This window comes from Corvus kubaryi, unplaced genomic scaffold (assembly GCF_017639235.1).
Source record: "Corvus kubaryi isolate FWS band 111438036 unplaced genomic scaffold, C.kubaryi_AGA036_p1.0 split1-37296, whole genome shotgun sequence".
Lineage (NCBI taxonomy): Eukaryota > Metazoa > Chordata > Aves > Passeriformes > Corvidae > Corvus > Corvus kubaryi.
In genome coordinates, this window is record NW_024582075.1 from 5,749,426 (window position 1) to 5,771,546 (window position 22,121).

At 36.4% G+C, this 22,121-nt stretch overlaps 1 protein-coding gene across 3 annotated transcripts; it reads right to left on the reverse strand.

The window, feature by feature from the left end:
- Nucleotides 1-441: 441 nt before the first annotated feature.
- Nucleotides 442-22,121, reverse strand: LOC121657413 (synaptonemal complex protein 1-like). 3 transcript variants are annotated; one of them, XM_042013119.1, is made up of 14 exons: nt 21,991-22,121; nt 17,187-17,387; nt 15,093-15,197; nt 14,178-14,296; nt 12,117-12,197; nt 10,461-10,583; nt 9,764-9,856; nt 8,221-8,281; nt 7,589-7,737; nt 6,913-7,116; nt 6,354-6,520; nt 5,745-5,896; nt 5,024-5,101; nt 442-1,429 (listed from the first exon to the last, which is right to left on the reverse strand). In XM_042013119.1, the coding sequence occupies exons 1-13, from the start codon at nt 22,082-22,084 to the stop codon at nt 5,058-5,060; spliced, it is 1,593 nt and encodes a 530-aa protein (XP_041869053.1). In that variant the 5' UTR covers nt 22,085-22,121; the 3' UTR covers nt 442-1,429; nt 5,024-5,057. The 3 variants fall into 3 exon arrangements, with proteins under 3 accessions (XP_041869053.1, XP_041869054.1, XP_041869052.1); XM_042013120.1 differs by lacking the exon at nt 5,024-5,101; XM_042013118.1 differs by having other exon boundaries at nt 442-5,101.

A 22,121-nucleotide genomic window follows, 5' to 3' on the forward strand; every position in this document is an offset into this window, starting at 1 on the left:
CTGTACTGGGCTTATGGTCTTCATTCTCCCAGTTCCGGAATTTGAGTTTGTTGTCAGCTTGGCTAGTGTGCCTGGGGCACTTCCTTTTGAAGACTGAGGTACAGAAATCATTGAGAACCTCATCCTTCTCTTTGTCCAGGGTAGTCAGGTCTTCTGTTTCCTGCTACAGAGGGCCCACATTATCCCTAGACTTTCTTTTGTTTAGAACATACCTATAGAAGCCCTCTCTTTTATCTGCCTTGTTGGGGTGCATTGCTGCTGGACTATGATTCTAAACCAAAATGACACTGTTTTCTTATCACTTATTGTACATTGATTAATTTAATTACATTTAAAGTATGTAATGGATGGTATTTAATATGATCTTTTATGAATAATTTTAATTAAAATCTAATTCTGAACCTTAATGTTGACATTATAAAAAAGTAAAAATCAATAACCTAGTAGAGAAATTATTCCTTTTCTCTTTGTCACAGAATTAAAAACAGATATAAAAGCTAGCAACTTGCATATGAACCAATGAAATTGCTTCAGAAAACTTGCATAGACATGAGATTAAGTGAAGGAAAGAGCTAAATTATAACCTTTGGAGTCAGGCATTCAAAAGGGCTAGAGAAAGAATAAGAATAGTGCCAAAATTTCTTCGTAGATTAAATCTTTTCACATGAGGACTTTAAATAGCTAACAAAGCTGAAAAATGAAGTTAATAAATATATTCATTTTTTGGATATTTTATTTTACACTTCTATAAATAAAATGTTCAATTGCTTTGCACTACACAGATCGATAGCTGAACCACAGCTCAAAAGTCTCCTCTGACTTAAAACAGGGTTCTGCCTTACTGCATGACTTCCATTCTTTAAAGCTGATTTAAAACAGCCCTTAACTGTCTCATAACCAAAAAATCAAAATTCTAATGGCAGCAAAAAATCAAACTGTCTATGTGTACATTGTGCATATAGATTGTATATAGCTTTTATAAATATTTAGGTTTTTTCTCTGTCAGTGGTGGACTGGAACTGGTTCAGTCCTGTCTAAAGCTTGGACTTATCATTAGTGTTGCTCCATGCTGGGATGGTAGGTTCACAGCAAAGCACTCAAGATCATCCTCTCTGTCCACTCTAGCTGTTTTTCTCTAAAGCATCTTTACTGTAATGCATCTACATTTGGGTGACGTCTGCATCCTTGTTCCCTTTCTCTTGCATTCCCTTCCAGTAGTCTTAGAGTGCGCTCTAAGATTCAATGGAAAAAGGCCCTGAGTACACTAATGGCATTCAGAAACAGACATTGTGTTCCCAGTACTACAGTTCCCAGAAGGATAGTTCCCAGCAGTACAGCGATAAGTACACATCAATTTGTTTGCACAAAAGCACTGTCATAGGGATGCTTTATCCATACAGAGTGTTCTTTCTGGATAGGTGATTCAAACCTAGAAGAAGCACATTATGAACACACATGCAGTTAAAAAAATAAGGCTTTGGTTGTTAGTATCTGAATGATAGATCAGTGCTGGAATACAAATTTTTTTCAACTTATGATATAGATGGGACTTCACACAGCTGAGCAGTTCAAATAAACCACTCAGATTCAGGCACACATGCTTGACAGATGACAGAAAAACCTCAACCCAACTGTAAAAGCAAACATGTGGTGTTTAAATTTATGGCATTTACTTAGCATTATCATCTTCAAAAACCACTTGTTAGAGACAAATTGTTGTCTTCAACAACAACCATCATCTTCACATTCATTTGTTCCTTATTAAAACTATGGTTTCACAGTTTATAATTTTAAAGATTTCTTCTTACCTATGATTTATTCAATTTCATCTTTTATTAAAAAAAAAAAAAGAGAGTGAAAAGTTGAAACACATACCATGGTAGAGAAGCCAGCACTTTAAAACAATTGCTAAATAATTTGAAGTGGGACAAAGCAAAGTTAATTTTGGAGGCTTGTGCTTCACAGATGAAAATCAGCCTTAGAAGCTACCTCTCTGCAGATATTGATTGTAGAGGCATATTAAATGCCCCACTTTAGACAGCAAAAGCTTATACACCCCATCCACTTGCAGCAGGACTATACCTGTTTGACTCAAAGGCACTTTTTCTCACTCACAGACTCTTTTGGGTTGTTGTTATGCAGGTTTTTTGTTTCTTTCTTTTAGAAGATTTCTTAAAAAAATTTATTAAAAACCATAAAATTCTCAAAACACTTAAAGGCCTGTGTAAATTTTCTGATAGTGAACCACAGGTATTTAATGCTTCTAATTTTTTTGTCCACTCAACAAATACTGCAGAAAATGTTTTTCTGCATCAAGCTTTCTCTCCAGTACTCCTCCCTAAAACAGGGGGCTTCTTTCAGTATTGGTATCTCTCTTTAGTGTTCCTTCATTATCTGTTAAACCTAAAAAATCAAAACAAAACCAAAGACAAAAAAGCAACAAACAGTATAGTTAAAAATTACCAAAAGAATAATTTACAGGTTTTATCCATTATTTACCAAGGAAGAACTTCTCCACATTAACTCAACATGATGGTTGTTGTCTTAGTGTCTATGTAGAGAAAGTAATTATTTTATACAATTTTGAATCTATTCACTTGGAGATTCAGCAACTTAAATATTGTAAATGCATTACTGGACTCTGGCTTTTGATGCATTTTAATGCATATAGTTGGATCAGTTTCAGCACAGAATCACAGAATGGGTCAGGCTGGAATGGACCACAGTGGGTTATGGTCCAACCTCCCTGCTCAAGCAGGGTCATCACACAGCACATGGTACAGGACTGTGTCCAGGTGATTCTGGAATATCTCCCACAGGGGAGACTCCACACCCTCTCTGGACAATCTGTTGTCACCTGTACAGTGAAGTTCTTCCTCATATTCAGCTGGAACTTCCTGGGCATCAGTTTCTGCCCATTGCCTCTTGTTCTATTGCTCAGCACTACCAGGAAGAGCCTGGCTCCATCCTCTTGACACCCTCCTTTCACGTACTTAGAGACAATGATGAGATCTTCTCTCAGCTGCCTCTTCCTGAGGCTGAACAGGCCCAGCTCCTTCAGCCTTTCCTCATAAGAGAAGTGCTCCTGTCCCTAAATCATCTTTGTAGCCCTTTTCTGGATTTGGTCCAGGAGCTCCATGTCCCACTTGTACTGAAGAGCATAGAACTGGACACAACACTCCACATGTGCCTCACCAGAGCTGAGCAGAGGGGCAGGATCACCTCCCTGAACCTGCTGGCAATGTTCTTCCTAATGCACCCCAGCATACCATTGGCCCTTCTTGACCACGAGGACACACTGCTGGCTCATGGACAGCTTGCCATCCACCAGGATCCCCAGGTCCGTCTCCACAGAGCTGTTGTCCAGCAGGTCACCCCAGCCTGTCCTCTTGCCTGGGGTTGTTCCTTCCCTGTGTTTGCCTTTGCAGAGCTTCAGACAGTTCTCCTCTGTCCATCTCTTCAATCTATGGAGGTCCTTCTGCACAGCACAGCAGTGGTAGCAGCCTCTGCTCCCAGCTCAGTCACCAGTGAACTTGCTGAGGAGGTATCTGGCGCTTCATCCAAGACATTCATACATAAGTTAAACAATTCTGGGCCCACTACCGAACCTTGAGGGACACCACTAGTGACAGGCCTCCAGCCTGATCCTGTGCCACTGATTATGACCTTCTGGGATCTGCCATTCACCAGTTCTCAATCCACCTCACTGCCCACTAACCCAGTCCACACTCCCTGTTTGCCTATGAGAATGTTGTGAGAGACAGTGTGAAAAACCTTGCAGAAGTCAAGTTAGACAACATCCACTGCTTTCTCCTCATCCATCCAGGTGGTTGTTTCATTGTAGAAGGCTATCAGGTTGGTCAAGTGTGATATATCTTTAGTGAATCCATTCTGATTGCTCCTGATCACCTCCTGTCCACATGGATAGAGATGGCCTCTAGAATGAGGTGCTCCATCCCCTTTCCAGGAATTGAGATGATTGGTCATCCCTGAGCCCTCCTTCTTCTCCTTGTTGAAGACCAGTGACATTTGCTTTCTTCCAGTCCTCAGGCACCTCTCCCAAACTCTATGACCTTTCAAAGATGATGGTGAGCAGCCTCACTGTGATTTCTGCCAGCTTCTCAGCACTCAAGTATGCATCCTGTCAGGGCCCATGCACTTGTGGATGTCATTTGCCCAGTCTGAGAAAACTCAATTCAAACAGTTAGTTTTTTCAGTTATTTACTCTGATGTAAATTCACATGAAGCAATGCTTCTTTTGTAACCTACTAATAAGCAAGGAATCTATGCATCCCAAATCATTAGATATATGAAACAGGAGCTGCTGGAGCATGTCCAGAGAAAAGCAACAAAGCTGGTGAAGAGCGTGGATCACAAATCTTATGAAGATAGACTGAGGTTTAGCCTGAAGAAAAGGGGCTCGGGGGGACCTTATTGCTCTCTACAACTATGTGAAAGGAGGTGGAGTGTGATGAGCATTCGTCTCTTCTCCCAAGTAACAAATGACAGAACCAGAGGAAATGGCCACAAGTTGAACCAGGGGATGTTTGGATTGGATACTGGGAAAAATTTCTTCATGTAGGGGGTTGCCAAGCACTGGAACAGTTTGCCCAGGGAAGTGGTTGAGTCACCGTAGCTGGAGGTATTTAAAAACCTTGACAGTGCTGGCTTAATGGTTGGACTGAATGATTGTAAGGGTCTTTTCAAGCCTAAAGAGTTCTATGATTCTAATATATTTTACTTGCAACAGACATCAAGGACCACCAAGATGCACAAAGATTTCTACAAGAACAACAAAATAGATATAGAGGTGCAAAATAGAACATGGAAATCCCTACAGAAAACTGTAATCCTGTAATTCACTAGTTCGCAAAACTATGTTATGCTTGGATGTAAATATGCTTAGAAATCATGGAACATAATTCAGGGAAAATCTCAAATCCCTTAAGAATATCTAGGAAAATGAGTGCATTATTGATAACTTCTTTAAAACCATGTGGGGTGATACATTGTAATGTATTACCTTGATTTCCATTTTAAACTTCTGCATGAGTTCCTCAGAATGATGACTCTATCTCCTCAGAGCTTATTGCAGGGTCTTCTGGAGAGTTCCCATAATTATATAGTTATACAGGATCAACATACAACCCAGTAAATCTTCTAAACTAAAAATAGTATTTTTTCAAGTAGAAGAACACATCCACCTTCCTTCCATCCACCCTAAGTCACCAAGATCAGGCTTTGTGTTGCAGACTCATAGAAAAAGCCAACCAAATATTTTAAGAAAGCTTTTCTGCTAGTCCCACTAGAAGAGCATAGTGTATTAAATTCATGCAATGGATATTTTTAAATTTTCTTGAAAATGGCTTACTGCCTTCTGAATTCCACAATTGTTATTTCATTCAGTGCATGCCTGCCAAATCTGGGGACATTCTGGGTGCATCTAACTTGAACATGCACTGAGATATTTAGACACAGTATACAAAGAAATCTATTTTCAAAATGATAAAGATACTGAAGAAAAGATGAACAGTTGAGTATAAATTTGGAAACCCTGCATTTACAAGCCATGACCCAGTATTACAATTCATATAGTAATTCACTAAAATGCACAAAATGGAGGATATGTCATGGGAATCCTTAAGGCATGGCAACAACATGCTTTTTACTGCTGCACTCTTTTTTCAAAAGTATGTTGGCTGAGGATAGTTAGGCTTCTGTGAATGGACAAAAGGATATCTCACCTGACAAGGCTACAAAAAGACAATCCCTTTTAATCCAGTTGGGGATTTCTCCTGTCTGGATACAATCAAACACAATTTTTTCTGTTTCAACACATTCTAAATCATACTTTGCTTTCCCAATGTTTCTGAAAAGCTTCTTTGGGAGGTGTGTCCTATCATGAAAAAGAAAAAAAAAAAAAAAAGAAAGCGAAAAAAGAGAAAAAAAAAGAAAAAAAAAGAAAGAAAAATAAAAAGATAAGTTATTTGTAAAGAAGTTAATTTTTAAAGAAGGTAATTTGTAAAGAACTTGCTGTAGAAGAAGTAGGAAGAGAAGATGTTGATGTAGTAGCACAGGCCTGCCAAATAAGCTTATTTCAGCATATTTTATAATACAATGGATAAAACTTGCACAAGCCAGTTAAGTTGAAATTTTTTTCTGCTTTTTATACAAGGTATTTCTAAGTTACTTGATTTCTTTCATAATATAGATGTATACTCTACTTTAATACTTTTTCCCCATAAATACACATGAAAATTTTAACAGCATTCTTCAAAATATATTTTCTCTCTGTGAAAAGAGATCATTATTTTTCTATGTTATTTCTTTGTTTTATTAGCTATTCAATATACCTTCTGTCATCCGTAAGTTCATTTCCATAAAGTACTTCATAGGACAGAATGTCGGCCTGAGCATTATTAAAAACTTCTTTCTGATCAGCTCTTTCTTCCTCGTTCTTCCTGATAAGCTGAAGGATGTATTGTTGTGCCCGAGGGACATCACAATATATGGTGTGAACCTAACATGGATAAAAAATTAGATCATATTTCCTGTAAAGCTGTAGCATCTGTTTGCAGTTCATGCAGTTTCACATAACTGAAAGGTAAGAAAAACATGTTTTTTTCCATGATACTATTGTCATGTTTCACTAATTGATCTTTTAAAATAATGCCAACTAATGAGTGTTCAAGTTGGTCTAATCAGTTTTCTGTAGGATTTCAGTGGGTATTTATGGTGCTTTAATTCCATGTGTTATTCTGAAAATCTTACCTGTAGATTAATGTATACAAAATAACATTTTTCCATTTTTAAGACTATAACAATAAGAAAAACCCTGCATTTTTTTCCTTAATGAACTTCTTAGAAAACCCATTAAATAAATTTTCATCTTTGCAGAAACAGTATTCTTACCATCTTGATAAGAGATTTCAAGAATATCAGCACTGTCATTTGAGGTTTCATTGCCTTGTTAAATCTCCTTTCACTTTGGAGGAGCTCAGTGACTTCCCTCTCTCGTTTCTTTAAAGATTCTTGCATCTCTTGCAGGATGATGCGTGCTTGCCAAAGATATCCATTTTCCATTGACCATTCAGTCTTCTCTTCTTCATTAACTACCTGGAGGCAACAAAGGTAACTCTTATATACTAAGCCAAGATCTAGATTTTGATTGCTTCCATATGAAATTCCCAAGATTATAACGAGCAAGGTGGAGCAGAAATGGAGAAAAGCAATGAAATGTTGAATAAGACAGTTTCTTTGGTTCCAACATTCAAAATACAGTTTTTATAATTCAAGGAGGTGGATACTTCAAACCACTTTGTAGCAAAGTTTCTACTATCAAATATATAGTGACAGCCATAGCACACTATCAGTGATTCCTGAACCAATGAGTTTGTTTCATTATCATCATGTTTTAATCATTCATCATAAATGTATCATTCTCAAGCCACGTATATATCTGCACACCAAAATTACCATCAGTTAGCCCATGATTGATTTCAACTTTTGCTAGCATCAGCCTGATTGCCTTTGAAATACCTGCAGTAATCTCATAAACAACCATTTACATTTCCATTTTTATGCTCACTTGTTCTGTTTTTAATACTAAAACCTCTGATATATCTGAATTTTCTCCTTCTGTCTTTTCAGACTTTTGCTGAAGAATTTTTATCTGGAAATTCATGAGGTCTTGCAATCTTTCCACATGTAGACTCATGTTGTGTAGTTCCTGTAAAGCTGAATTGAAAACAATAGAAAACAAGGTAAGAATAACTTCAGCATTTCTAATCTGCAATTCCAACAATACTGTCTCTGTGAAATTATCTCCCCTTAGAAATCAAGAATTTATCATGAACGAATAATTTTTAATAATCAATATTTCATTTTAATCAATAATTCATTTTGACTTATTAAAACTAGAAGAATTATTAAGGACTCGTGCTTTGTTCTGCTCTACATTTCTAAAGGATAGGCTACAAGTGTTGAAATAAACCTACTGAGAAATTATGCTGACAGTAAAAAACCTGGTGTGCTAAGGAGTTTGGAGTCATTAAAGACAGTACTTGTAGCTTCAACATTCTTTTATTATTCCACCTGCACGCACAATATTGAAATGGAAATACTTATATTGACTTCAGCTGGTATGCAGCTCAGTGTAAACAAAAAACCAAACCGGAAAGAAACAGAAACAGATCAAGAAACTGCATTTGAAACACTCACTCAGTGTGTGCTGGGTATAAAGAGAATCTAGCTTTTTACACAGATTTTCTAGAATCCAGACCTGCAAGTCAAGAAAAGGACAATTACAGGAAATCAATGTTCTACCATTTTTCATTATATTTCCTTGGGGAGAATAATCAATAAAACGTAAATAATGTTGTTGCTACTTCTGTGTACAACCTACACAAATGGGCTATTGACCAATAATTTTCTTGAAAAGAAAACACAGAAATAGACCAGACACTGCTCTGGAGCTAGTGTTTTCACAAGAGCCTGAGTCAAGGGGTCCTGTGCTTATACTTTCTTAAGCATTTGTTCACATTACTGAAATGATAATAGAGACAAAAATATTTGATTCTCCTGAAACAATTGAATAACAAAGCTTTTGGAAGGATTTCTACGGCAGCCCTGCAGAAAAGGTGTGTGCCTGCATTATCTGGCCTAACAGAAAATATTCCTTCTTCCCACAAGCCTTAGGACATAGTATCGTCATCTCTTTTAACTCTTTATTATAATACTTTTGCTACATTTCCTTGATACATAATAATTAGGTCAAAAGATTTGTAAACCCCAGGGTTTTTTTTGCAATTTATCAATAAGGCACAGGGTATTATAGTGGTGGGCATGGCTGAAAGTGTTTAAAAAGTGAAAACCTTGATTTTAAATACCGATGCCATGCAGAATTTAAACGGAAGGTGGTGCTACATCACTTGAAAGAAGAAACTAAAAATCTTGCTTGAGATCGTGACTCAGAAATCGTACAGCAGTCTGCATTCAGTTTCACAGACCCTGTCCCCAGCCCCCCTCCCTCCCCCACCACTCCCCACCACAAAGTTGGGTAAGATCTTCCTGACTACGTGTCTTGAAGAACTGCAGTGAAAACTGCCTGTAACAAAGCAATGTTGCAAAATTAGAGGAAGATTTGCACATATTAAACAGAAGAGAACCCTGTGCAGAAAATAATAAATATCAGGTCATGCTTACCAATGCTATCTATTAAAACGCAACAATTTTTTTTACACTTATGCTGTTAATAAATTAAAGTATCATTATTGCAGACAAATTTGGAAAACCTGGGGAACTTTAGGCAGTTTTTCCTGGGAACTACCAAATAAAGTAGTTTTGCTGCTGTGTCAGCCAGCTGAAGTGCAGTATTACAATAACTTAGACAATGAGAAGCTTTTGTTGATTTTTAATTCTAATTGCTAAACAAAGAAGAAGCAATGTACTGTACTGTAATTTTAAAATTCTTTAAAAAAAAGACATAAAATGTGGAATGCAAGAGAAATCACCATCTAATAGTTTTTAGTGGAAAGCAAAATACAGTAAGACAAACCAGCATATGCTACCTTCCTTGCTGTTTAAAAGGTGAAAACCTGCATGAATTCTCTGCAAAAAAGGAAGGCAAGTACATAGAAGTCAATCTTTGCTGATTTAGATGTACATATCTAAAGGCAGACAGGCAGACAAACAGCACACACTAGAAACAATAACAAGAATGCCATCTAACACCAAAAAGAAAACACAAACTATGTTTCTTTACCTTTTCTTCTTTCCAGTTCTCTGTTTGTTGTTTCATTTGGTGAAGAACCTCTTCCTTCTGTTGGATCAGCTGTTTGTTTCTTTCTCTCAGGTTCTGAAGGAAATAAAATAAGGCAAAAGGGATTACAATTTTGACACTACTTTTCAGAAAGGCAGACAGTTTGAGGTTTTTTGTTCCACACCTTGAAAAGTCATAACATTTGGACCAGGCTGCTAAGACCTGTGGATCTTGCACCAAAAAATTAAAATTCCTCATTTAGCAGTGACCATCTGTGGCCAGAGATAGTCTGATTCTAACGACCTTTTCTAAAGGCTTGAACACTCTGAATCTTTTCCTCAGTAGCAGAACAGCAGGAGGAACAGGATAAACCTTAATATCTATTTATCACCAAGTAAGCAGCACACATCCTGTATATTCTAGGAATATCCTTCACACTTTATTTACATGAAAGGAAGGCTATTTTCAAGTGCATAGCTGGGCCAAGCCATTTGGAAGTGTACTGTGGAAGGCTTTATTCATCTCCAGAAGGAGAAAGACACAGCTTATTTTAAAATAAAATTTTACAATTTTACAAACTGTGTGCCTTCATTTAACTGTCTGTCCATAAGAAGAGAGTCTTAATTATAAGGCTTGTTCCTGCAACCTCTGTAAGTACCTGCCGTGCTTATCCCCATGTAAAACAGTAATAATTGGTTACCTCAATTGTATCTTGCCAGTGTATGTTGTTCTTGTTCATCTGCTCTTGGTAAGCTTCTAACTGGCATTTCAGACACCTCATTTTCTCACTATAATGTTTCTTTATAGTAGTTACAGTCTCCTCCTTTATAACAAAATATTATTGAGAAAATAAGTCATGAGTGAGCATAGAAAGTCAAGCACAATAAAGAAAACAGTTTCCACAACAGGTTCTCTTCATTTTCTTTATTCAATGTTTTTTATTTTTATTCAATGTATTTTATTGCAAAATATTATTATTGATCCCAGGAGGTTTGTACTATCATTCATTGAAGACTTCAAGTAAAACTTACTGCTAAAATAATATATATTTTGTGTATTTTTCTGCAGAAATAAAGCCAAAGCCTTTCTGAGAGCAGATCAGAATGAATTCACCTGAAGCACAGCTAAGCAATTTTAAAGACATTAAACTTAGGTCAGAAAGTGAAAGTTTGGAAGTAGCATAAAAAAAAAATCTGCACAGCAACCAAAATGAAAGCGATTCTGTGAAGTAAGATGATTACAGTCCCAGTGTTTGCAGGCTGTTGTCTCTTGCTATGCATCTGTGTTCTTCCCTTTTCTTTCTCTTCCCTTAGTGATCTGCAGTCATTTGAAAGTGGAAGATGTGACTGTGCCAGGGTTACATTCCTACCAAATTTCAGAAATAGATTTCCACTGGTATTACAATGCTTGTGCAGGTGTGACAACCTGAGAATAAGATGAAGTCTTGTTCTCTACCAAAGGGTATTTAGCCTTTGTATGCTACACACAGGAAGTTCTCTTGATTTTACTTGACAGTCAGAAGTGTTTGTTCACTTCCCCTTGGTGGCTTTAGAGGAATTTCTGAATCTCTTCCTTCTGTGTGCCCAGAGTAAACTTTAATTGTGTGGAAAACATTCCTCTTCATAGGAGCTAAGTGCCTGTATTACTCTGGATCAGAAAAGGAGAATGATGTGACAAATAAACAGAAAGGTGAAGCTGTAACTGCAAGAACAGATTCCAGAACAGAGTAGTCAAAGATGATGTAGATAATTCCATCTTTTGGGAGAGTTATTGACTAATGAAATGCAGAAATGCTTCCACTAAGGAAAGAGACGTATTGTAGAGTTTTGGTCACATGAATGGCATCTCTGGACTGTCACCGTCAACTTGCAGGAGTTTACAGGTGGAGGGATTCTGCTATTCTATAAACTATACTGACAAAACATTGCAAAGCTAAAGCCAAGCTAAGTACAAAGCAGACAAAAAATACCCACCAAAAAAAAAAAAAAAAAATAAAGCAGCCATAAAGGCAATTCAGCTGGGCGCAGCCCTTTACAATGCAGTCATTCTGTCATTCTTGAGAGGCACGGCCTACAGAAATGCTAATGTTGTAACTACAGTGTCAGTCATGACACGGAAGTGTTATTTAACAAAAAATTTTAGTAACAAATAAATTTTAGAAAAATCTCTGCTATTGTGCCCGACGCAAAGTAAAACCAGACTTCACAAAATTGTGAGATAAAATACACTTTAAGATACACTGACATTATTTACAGAATGGTACATGAATGGAGATGTTATTGTGAATGGAGTAGATTTTATCCCTCTGTATCACTTTGATTAATGGTCAACAGTGCTAATGCTCCAGAATAATTACCTGCTTTTCTTTCCTTATATTGTCTAGTTTTCTGATTATCTTCATGTGTCTGTTTTTCATTTGCTGCATGTCTTTTACAATCTGTAGAGGATGAAGGAAATTATAAACTCAGAGCACTAGCAACTCCAGTTGTAATGAACCAGAGATAAATATCCAGTAAAACTGCAGGCCAAAAGTCTAGGCTTCAATAATAGAAAATATGTTATGCTATTGAATAAAAACCTGTGAACAACTTGAAATGGAATTTCTCTTTTGGTCCTAGCATTGCACCTCCACTTCTTCCTTTTTAATGTCATGATCTAAATAGAATATGGAAGACATAGTCATTATAATCATTCTAAAGTTCTAGAAAAAGAAAAATAGCATTGTGAGACCTACAACTGGGGAAAAAAGGGGGAAGCAGTGGGGAAGATTGCATTTTTGCATTTAAGAGTGAGAAGAACAAAGTGGTTACAGAATATACTCTATTTTATTTTGTATTTAATTAAAATAATTTGAAATTTGATAGAACTTTAAGGTACACTGGCATTTTTAATGACTAATAAGAAGTCATGTATACATGAAGGATGGACAACTTGAGCATTTTCCTGTTTGACAATGAATCATTTAAGCTTTAAATTGCATCAGGTTCCTTAGGAAGCTGTTTAATTAATTTTGTTTCTAATCCAATTCATAACAGTCACCAAAGGAAAATTCCACCAGCACCTGTCCTAACTGTCCACCTTTTCTTTGACATACTCGTCTAGTAGGTGCAATGTCAAATTACACCTACAACACTGATACATGAATGACACTAACAGATACTGCTCAGTCAATTACAGTAGTAATGAATGTGATCATATATAAATTATAAAAATCTAGAACTGTTCCTGAGATTTCCTTGGGTTCTGTTCTTCATTTAAGGTTTGTGTGATGTAGATTCTGCTGACAGTGAGCAGCTCAGCCAAATTAAAACAAAAAGAATAAAATCTCAGATTATTTGTTGTGGCTGATGCATTATTTGAAAATAGTTGTGGTTGTTAGCATGGATCTATATTCTAAATCTTTATGAATATTTACAAGCAGTTGACTTGGGAGTGAGGAATCTCTGCCATCTGACACTGTCACAGTTCAAATGACATAAAAGTAACAAAGCACCAATGCAGTCTTGAAATATAGTCTCCTATTTACCCCCATCCAAAAAATTACTGTGGAAGTAGAGGAATTTTAAAGAGACACAATTTAAAGGTTAAGACACAAGAAAAGTCTCTTTGAGGAGAAGACTGAAAAGATCCAGATGGGTTTATCCCTCTCATCACCCAGAGAGATCAGAGTCATCTCAGTAATTTGCTCCAGGTATTTAACTTGTGTCTTAACATCTAACTCAGCAGTCTGTATGCAGCCTGTACAAAAGAAGTCACCACTGAACTTTTTTGACTCAAAATAAAAGACCAAGCATACAAGACCATATTTAGTGGAATAAATAAAGCAATGAACCCAGTAAACCATGGTATATGTGTATTTGTGTTTATTTTATATATATATATATGAATGCGCACACACGATAGTCCATAATTTAAAAATGGCTAAGTAGAAAATCAAAAATTTTTCTAGTTACTGGCACCAGAAATATTGTAATAGCAAAAAAACCTCACACTGCCAGTCAAATACCACATCCAGCAATCAAGAATCACGATGAGAAATATGTAAGAAGACAAAGGTTTCCTCCAAACACAGTTACAAGGGAGGTTTTGTCTTTACACACCTGCCTGGGAAAGGCATTTAAGCAACCTGCAATCTGATCTAAGTTAGGATGGCACTTTGATTTTACTGTTTGCATTTTTTATATCAATATTCAAAATTTAAATGCAGGCTTCCAAATTTGAATCAAAAAAACAACCCACTGGGCAAAAGAATTATATGAATTGAGTTAGTACAATGATAGTGATTATGACAATTCATCCAGTTTATCCTAAGAAAAGAGATGCTTGATTAAACTGTCAATTTTTAAAATATTGTAAATTATTCAATCATTGGGGGCTTTCTTTGAGGGAAGGGGATGTTTGGTTTAGGTTTTCTTACCTTGATGATATGCAGTGTAGCTAAGCTGTAGGGTATATATGGCACTTTCATTGTACATTCCTCCAACTCAGTTGCTTTGTGATCAGCATCAGAACAAATTCCAGACGTGGTAAACTGATCTAGTGTAAAACAAAATTTACGTTATCAACTAAAATGCACAGCAACTTTACATGTGCATATTACATTTTAAATTTTTTACTAGAGGCATCAACTATATACATTTTTTTTTTTTTCCTGATAGCAAAATAGGCTCCTGGGAGGAGACATGCAGCAACTCTGACTTGTCAGCTTTGATTTCTGGACACCATCACACATACTTATATTGTTTGACAATTACTTGTCCCTGAATACTCTGGTATTCATTACTTACATATATTTATGTCATTAAAACTAAAAATTAAAAACAAGGTTACAAAAAACCATACAGAAACATGTTGCCTCTTAAGAAAACTAGCTTTTACCACAACTAAGAGGACACTTTATGTCCTTGGAAACTACATTTTACAAGTTATTTGATAGACCCGTTTTTTTATGACAGTATGATATATATTTTACTTTTTTTAAAATCTTCCTTTTTTGTTAAATAAGATCACAAAATTACTTTTTTTCCCCAATCAGATCTCTCTGTCTTAATAATATAGCTGACTTCCTATTGGAAAATTATTTTAAGTATCATGATCCTCAACCCATTATCATAATTAACTAACTGGAGTATAAGGTCAAAAATACTGATGTAGTTACCTAGAACAGTGACTTGTGTATATCTAAGCTAAAGAATTTTATTCAAAAATCCAAGCAACACAACTTCATTCAATCAGAGTTCACATACAAGGGAGAAAAAAAAGAATATCCTCATTTTGTTTAATATATTATGTGTTCAAGAAAGCACGAATAATACTTGCTTTGTAAATATACCTTTTTCTTGAGTTCTGTCTTCACTCCATCCAATCAGGGAATTCAGAAATGACCACTTGTTTATATTCATTCCAAGCTTGTGCAACCATGAGTTTCCCTCTCCCTCTGTTAACAAAATTCAAGTGCTAAATCATTTACATTATTGGACTGATTCTCTTTGGACAAAAAGTGTTTTAAGTAATTAAAAGTGATACAAAATGTGAGAGACTGGGAAGTAGTTGAGAAAGCCACAAGCATAAGAAGGATGTGTGAGGGCTTGTTTGAGACTTGAATGGTTCCACCCGATCCTAAAAATAGAGATATTGAGTGCAAAGGTTATATTCTGGACTTTTTAATCATCTTCTGTAAGAATGTTTTCCAAATGTTATTTTGAAAAATTAAAAAGCAAACTGGATTTTGCTCAGTATCTTGGAAAATGTGTCTGTGTGTTAAGAGGTGGGGCTGTATCCCATTGTTACTTGAGGTGTGTCTGACAGGTTTATTTGAGAACTCTGGATGCATGCAACATTCCTGCAGAGATAAAACCAAGCCACAACACCTTCAAGTGTTCTGGTGTGAAAGAGAAAAAAGTTCCTCAAAGAAGTCCTCTGACTCTTTGAATTGGTCAAAACAATTGTCAGAAATTAAGAGATTTTGTGCACTAAGGAAATTTATATGTATAGACACCTTTCCTGAGTTCCTAAAACAATACTAATTTAGTTACATACTGCAGTGATTTTATACTAACAAAGATCTGTCTCTGCACATTGCTTTTACTAGCTGTGCTGTAAGTGGATGCACCACTTCAAAATACGATCTGTCCAGCTACTAGATGGAGTCATCAGATCCTGTTCAGGTACAGCCATAAAAGTCTTATTTCTCAAGATCCAATTTTGATGATGTATAAAATACATAACTAAAATACATGTTGTAAAGAGTACCCTTGGGTCAAGCTATTATTTTTTCTGAATTCATTATTTTCATTGCAGTACATTACATATGTATTATACATATATTAAAAGTTTTTGTTCTGTGAATTATGTCATTGAAGGACGCAAATATAGAATATATTTTCTATATAGAACAGCTACTTTTGAAAAGACTTGACCTCTCACATCTACATCCTTTTGGTTCACAGTTTGCTTTCTTTCTGCCATCTTGGAGACTCTTGGCAGCCCTTCACTTAAAAATCCTACTTTAGGCAAAATTAGCCACTAGTGTATCAACGCTCGCAAGAGCATAGGGTCTATCTTTTCCTTAGGATAAAGATCAATCAGACATCCAGATTTAATTTCTGACTAAAAAATGCATTACTATATTGTAATTACGTACTATTAGAACTATTACATACTGATGCGACTGCAAAGTTTGTCTTCAACCTAGACAGACCCCTCAGAGGAAAAATATTTGAAACTCCAACCAGTTAATTTGTGAATGCTAAAAATTAGTCTATAATGTCTTCTGTTTAACTTCGCATTTCATGGAGCTTGTGACTCAAAGCTACTAAACATCCCTTTTCATACCACTCGTGGGTTAACTCACACAGAATTCTGTGGCTTGGCAGGGATGAGACATCTGCAACAGTTTTTTCCATTTCTTTCCAATGCCACCGGTCAGACTGCTCTCAAAAGGCACTCTGGGTGTGACAGCTCCTTTCAGTTTAATTCCTTTAGAATGTAAGGCTCTTCAAACCAGAGGTCTCTCTTGGATTACAGTTAGAATGAAAGCATCCAGCACAGAATAGGCAGACATATTACTATTTCTGAATAACTACAACTGTACTTTTCAAAAGTTTTCAGAGAGATTGCACACTTTGTTTTAGAAGTTACAGATGTAGACCACACAAAAAAAATCTACTCCTGTTCTGATGGCTTTAGTTTTGACAGGTACAAAGCCACTATGCATCTGTTGTACATGAGGAGCTTGAAGACCTTGTCCATAACCTATAAACTGAATCTTGACAGGAATCCTTCCACTCAGTCCATATTCAAACTATATCAGCACTGATGACAAGGTGGACTGTAATGTTTATGCAGTTCTGCTTCAGAATCTACCAACACCTTATGTGGAAAGTACAATCTCATTCTGAACATCTGAGGCACAACTACTACTTACCCTCCTCAGGCGTGTCTTCCACCACAACACTTTCAATCACACATGAAGGATGTTCCTGTATGTCTTCTGAAGAATCAATAACACTGCCTGGTAGAAGAACAGAGGAGTGTATGGCGGTCTGTGGTTTAGACTCAGGATCAGTTTGTACTGAATCTTTGGGGACTTGCCATCCTGAAAGGTCAACACTTTGCACCCATGCTTCTGGAAGAACAAGCAACATAATTGTTTTTAATAAAATACTAGGACAAGGCATTCTGTTGAGACTCTTAAAAATAAATTTCATTAAACAAGACCAGATTTGTAATATTACACCCCAGAATAGATTTAAGATTAAAATACTGAAAACTGTCAGCCAATTTAATTAAACCTGGGTGGACTTTCTCAGAAACTGATCACAGGAAACTTTAGTTTTGGGTCTTTCCTTCCTGTCTTTTTTGAAATCTAACGTGATTTGGTGATTTAATCTTGGCTTGACTGTCAGATTTAGCTGAATTAGTAAAGCACATCGAGGTCCATGAAATAAAGTAATCAGAATTCACCATCTGTCCTGAATAAAACATGTCAGGTCTCATGCAGCTTCCATCCAAAAGCACATCTCAAACACACTCTTCAATGTATAACTCTTGGTCAACTTTTTTCCACTGGATATCCCTAAGAAATTTGCTCTTTTTGTGATCAATTTTTGTTTCCCCAGAAAAAGGTTTTCTTGATGAATTTTAAAGAAAACAAAGATATTTATGATATTTATTCCTTTTTTTTTTTAACACCTTGCCAACCTCATAAGTTCCATAGAGAAAGATGCTGCTTTTCTATTTCTTCAAGGTTTATGGAACAGCCAGGAGGAAAATGAATACTTGATTCTGAACATGAAATGCAAATGACAGGCTTTTTGGGAAGCACTCATAGCACATGCACAGAAATGAAAATGTAGGTGCCTATAAGTTCAGCAACTGAACTCCTGTTATGGCAGAGATTTCAGCTATCTGGCTAGGGGTGTCAGCATTGGCACTTGCTCACACTTGGTTTGTGTTCACTGAAAAGACCTGAACAATACACTTGCAGAAGTAGAAGTGGTCATAAAAAATTATGATCATAGCAAAGTTTTCATTGAAATGACCATGGACCACTTGAAGGTCTATATAGCTAATGGAGCTGACAGAATGTTTTCATATGGTAGATTGAGAAATGCAGCTCAGAAATGCAGAATAACAAAGACCAGTCTGGTTTAACTAATCCTTCCATCCCACTGTCACCACAGCTTGAAACTTTTTTTATGTTTCCCCAATCAGTTTAGTAAGTAGTGCTACCCAAAGAAGCAGCACAAGAATATGTTCCTAGACTGAAATCAGCTTCTGCTGTGGTTTAAGCCTATGCAGCAGCTCAGCCCCATGCAGCCGCTACTTCCTCCCTCACTCCCCCACAATGATGGGTGAGTTCATCTGGAGGGTGAAAAACTCATGGGTTGAGCTAAAGAAAGTTAATAGGTAAAGCAAAGGTCTACATACAAGCAAAACATAATAAGGAATTAATTCACTACTTCCCATTGGCAAGCTGATATTTACTCAACTACAGGAAAGCAGGGCTCCATTGCATGTAACTGTTACTTAAAAGACAAATTCTGTAACTCAAAAGATCCTTTATTTTTTCCCTTTACACTTTTATTGCAGTGCACAATATCGTACAGGATATCCCTTGGGACAGTGTTGTGGTTTAGGAATGGTACTCCCTTGTTCAGTGCCCGCCCCAAGATTGTCCTAAACCACACACCACTCTCTCATAACAAAACAAACTCTCTTTTAATACCTTTGTGTAGAGAGGCTGTCTGAGAGTAAGTTTCATTTTTGCTTCTTGTTACAGCATTTTCTGTTGATGCACAGACTCTCTGCTATTCAATATTACCCATAGTGCAAGTGCATGCACTGGGCTTTCTTATAATGACACCGGTGGACTGAACAGGGCCTGTCCCACCCTCTGTGCTCTGATGTAAAACAAAGAACAGCAGTGTGAGAGAGGACTGGTGGGAATGCCCTTAAAGTGTGGTTCATTAGAACAGCCAGAGCGAAAGAGAAGACCACTGCTTCTGTGACTTGGGCAGATGTACAGAGTGCTTCTCCTTCATCATGGGGAAAATTGTTTCCCTTTGTTGCTTACAAAACAGTGGAAACTATAATTTTTATCCCTGCTGCTGATCACTCCAAGAATCAGGAATGTAGCAATGAAGTTACAATATTCAGTATAACTGAGTGGTTAGAAAATGGGCCTTCTGAAGCCTCATCTCTTTTTTGTGCATGGAATAGTGTCTTCCTCTCCTATTTACCAACTGCCTGGATTGTTACTGAAGTCTATTCTTTCCTCATTAGCACTACATCACATTGGTATCAGCTGGTATGAAGATTCATACCAGGATATCTTTTATAACTCCATCTCATCCCTTGAAAGTGATTTAGCAATTAACTTCGACAGTGTACTACAAGTAAAGGCTTGTTTGCATTGTTACAAGCTACAACTCAGTTCTTTTCCAGATGGAAATTCATTATGCAAACATTTTCTTTTTACTCTGCCTGGTCAAACAACATTTTTCTCTCTAACATTCTCAGGTTACACTGCCTTAAGTAACAACCTTGCCCAGTTTTATTGCCCAACAGAGCTGACAATCAAACATGTTTAACTTGTTATTCTTCAATTCTGGTGAGAAGGTTAAACAGTCAGTCAGGATATATGTGTACATATATATAGTTGGCAAGAAGAAGACAATATATGGCAGCTATCACCTAATAAGTTGCCAATAGGGAGCAAAACACCTGTGTCAACCATTAATATTCCAGCTTGCTACCACAGGCAGCAAAGCTTTTCTTGCTGTATTTTGTCGATCTTTCCTCTTGAAAATAAGAATAAAAGCATGTGTTTTGTATTATAAGTCACAGACATGCTGGAGAAAATGCAAGAATCTAGATTTAACTTTCCTTGGAAAATGATGTGTGTTTGTGTGTCTGTTGATAGACAGAGTTGTTCCTTCATATTGGTTAGACCTGAGATTCCATGGTATTCCCAGTCTACTCATTCATTAGTCAGCTGACTGAGACAACAAACAGACCACAATGCCGCACTAATGGTGCTATTCATTGCTAAATCAGACATGGCAATTCAGTGTTAATCTTCAATATTGCATTTAAATTCTAAACATAATGCTTGAGAAGTATGTTTGACATCTGAAGAAAAACTACTTTTACAAATACATGTGGGAAGGCCTAGTGTTAGGTAAGAGAAGACTGCTCCCTTATGATTTATGGACAATATCTCCAGGTTGCATAGAATAAGCTGCAAATATTCCTCATCTTTCTCTCAAACTGTTTTTCAGCACCCTGTTCCCTAAGGTGGGGCAAGACAAACCACCCTCAATGTTTATTACAGGCTTTGCATAACTGCTCATTTATTTTTTAATTATACACCATTGAAAAGCAGTTATAGAATCTGGCCTTCTGCTTTCACTTATCCTAACCCTGAACTCTTACTTAATAAATGTCTCAAACTATCAATGATTGTAGATGCTGAATATTTTACTTTTTGAGACTCAATATGGCCACATTGGGGCCAGAAAAAAAAATGTGTCAGAAAAAAAATGAAGCCTGAACAGTCACCATAGTTTTTGTAGGAGGTAATCTACATAACAAAAATTATTTTAAGAGTACAAGTGCAATTTAAAGACAATTTTAAGATGTCACAGTTAGGATACATATTATCACTGTGGAAAATCTAGGAGGAAACCCACAACTTTTGGCAATATAATTTTTTTTCTTTTGTTGTGACATCATCATCTCTTCTTTGAGGCAGAAACCTCTGGTAAAACTTATTTGCCTTGCAGACTAATCATTTTCAGCAAACAGGAGTTAGGATTTCAGGGAAAAAATAAGCAGCAGGCATGTGAGACTTTGAGCAAAGGTCTAAGTTTACAAAAAAAAAAGTCTTAAATAAAATAATGGTAGAAAATAAATTAGGACCTACTTAATTAATTTTTAATCACTTATTAGTGAAAATGGTTTATGTTTAAAGTTCAATTGAAACTCCCTTTCCTTAAGTTTAAGTTAATTGCTTCCTGTCCTACAAATTGATGATTTTTGAAGCTTTCTGAACTCAATCTTCTGAGAAATAACTGAAGATTCTTACATTATTAGCCCATCATCCCACTTTTCAGACTTTCACTAGAAGCCACATTCATCAGCTCTTTGATGATTCCCTTGTACACTCTGTCTTGTTCATCTTCTAAGATTGCATTTCTTGAAATGACATGAGTATCATGCCTGACATACTCAATAACTTGTTGAACTGTGAAAAGTCAGGCCTATTTTTCTAAAAAATCACAAACTATTTGTAAAACCTGCTGTCTTTACTTAGAAGACCTTAATTTACCACACTTTCTAAATGTTTATGAAGACACATATACAATATTCCAAATTATCCCTAGCATTTGAACACATATTTCCTAGGTTTGCAAGACAGCTTTTGAAAAATAATTAGCTGTGTTTAAAACTATTATCAATTATTTGTGCTTATCCTTCTGCTATGTAAATTACTTAGCTCTTTTAGTATGTATTTTCCATGCATGAGTTCTTTTCTTTCTTCGACTTTTTCTACATCTGAGAAGCTGAAAAAGAGATAGTTGTCCTCTTCCCACTTTTCACTTAACTTACTTGATATAATAGTAGCCTGGCTCCACCCTTCCACTCTCAATAGCTGTGTGCCAGAATGTAACATACATAAACATTTTTTGTTTTTACTAAATAAATCCTAAGTCCTAAATAATTACCTTCATCCATGGTTATCCGTCTCTTTCTCAGTGTTTCCAGACAGATGAGAGTTAACTTCTGGTATTTTCTGAAAGCCTCCCACACTGTGTACATAAATATTTAACCTGCAAAAAATGCAAGAGCCTCACTA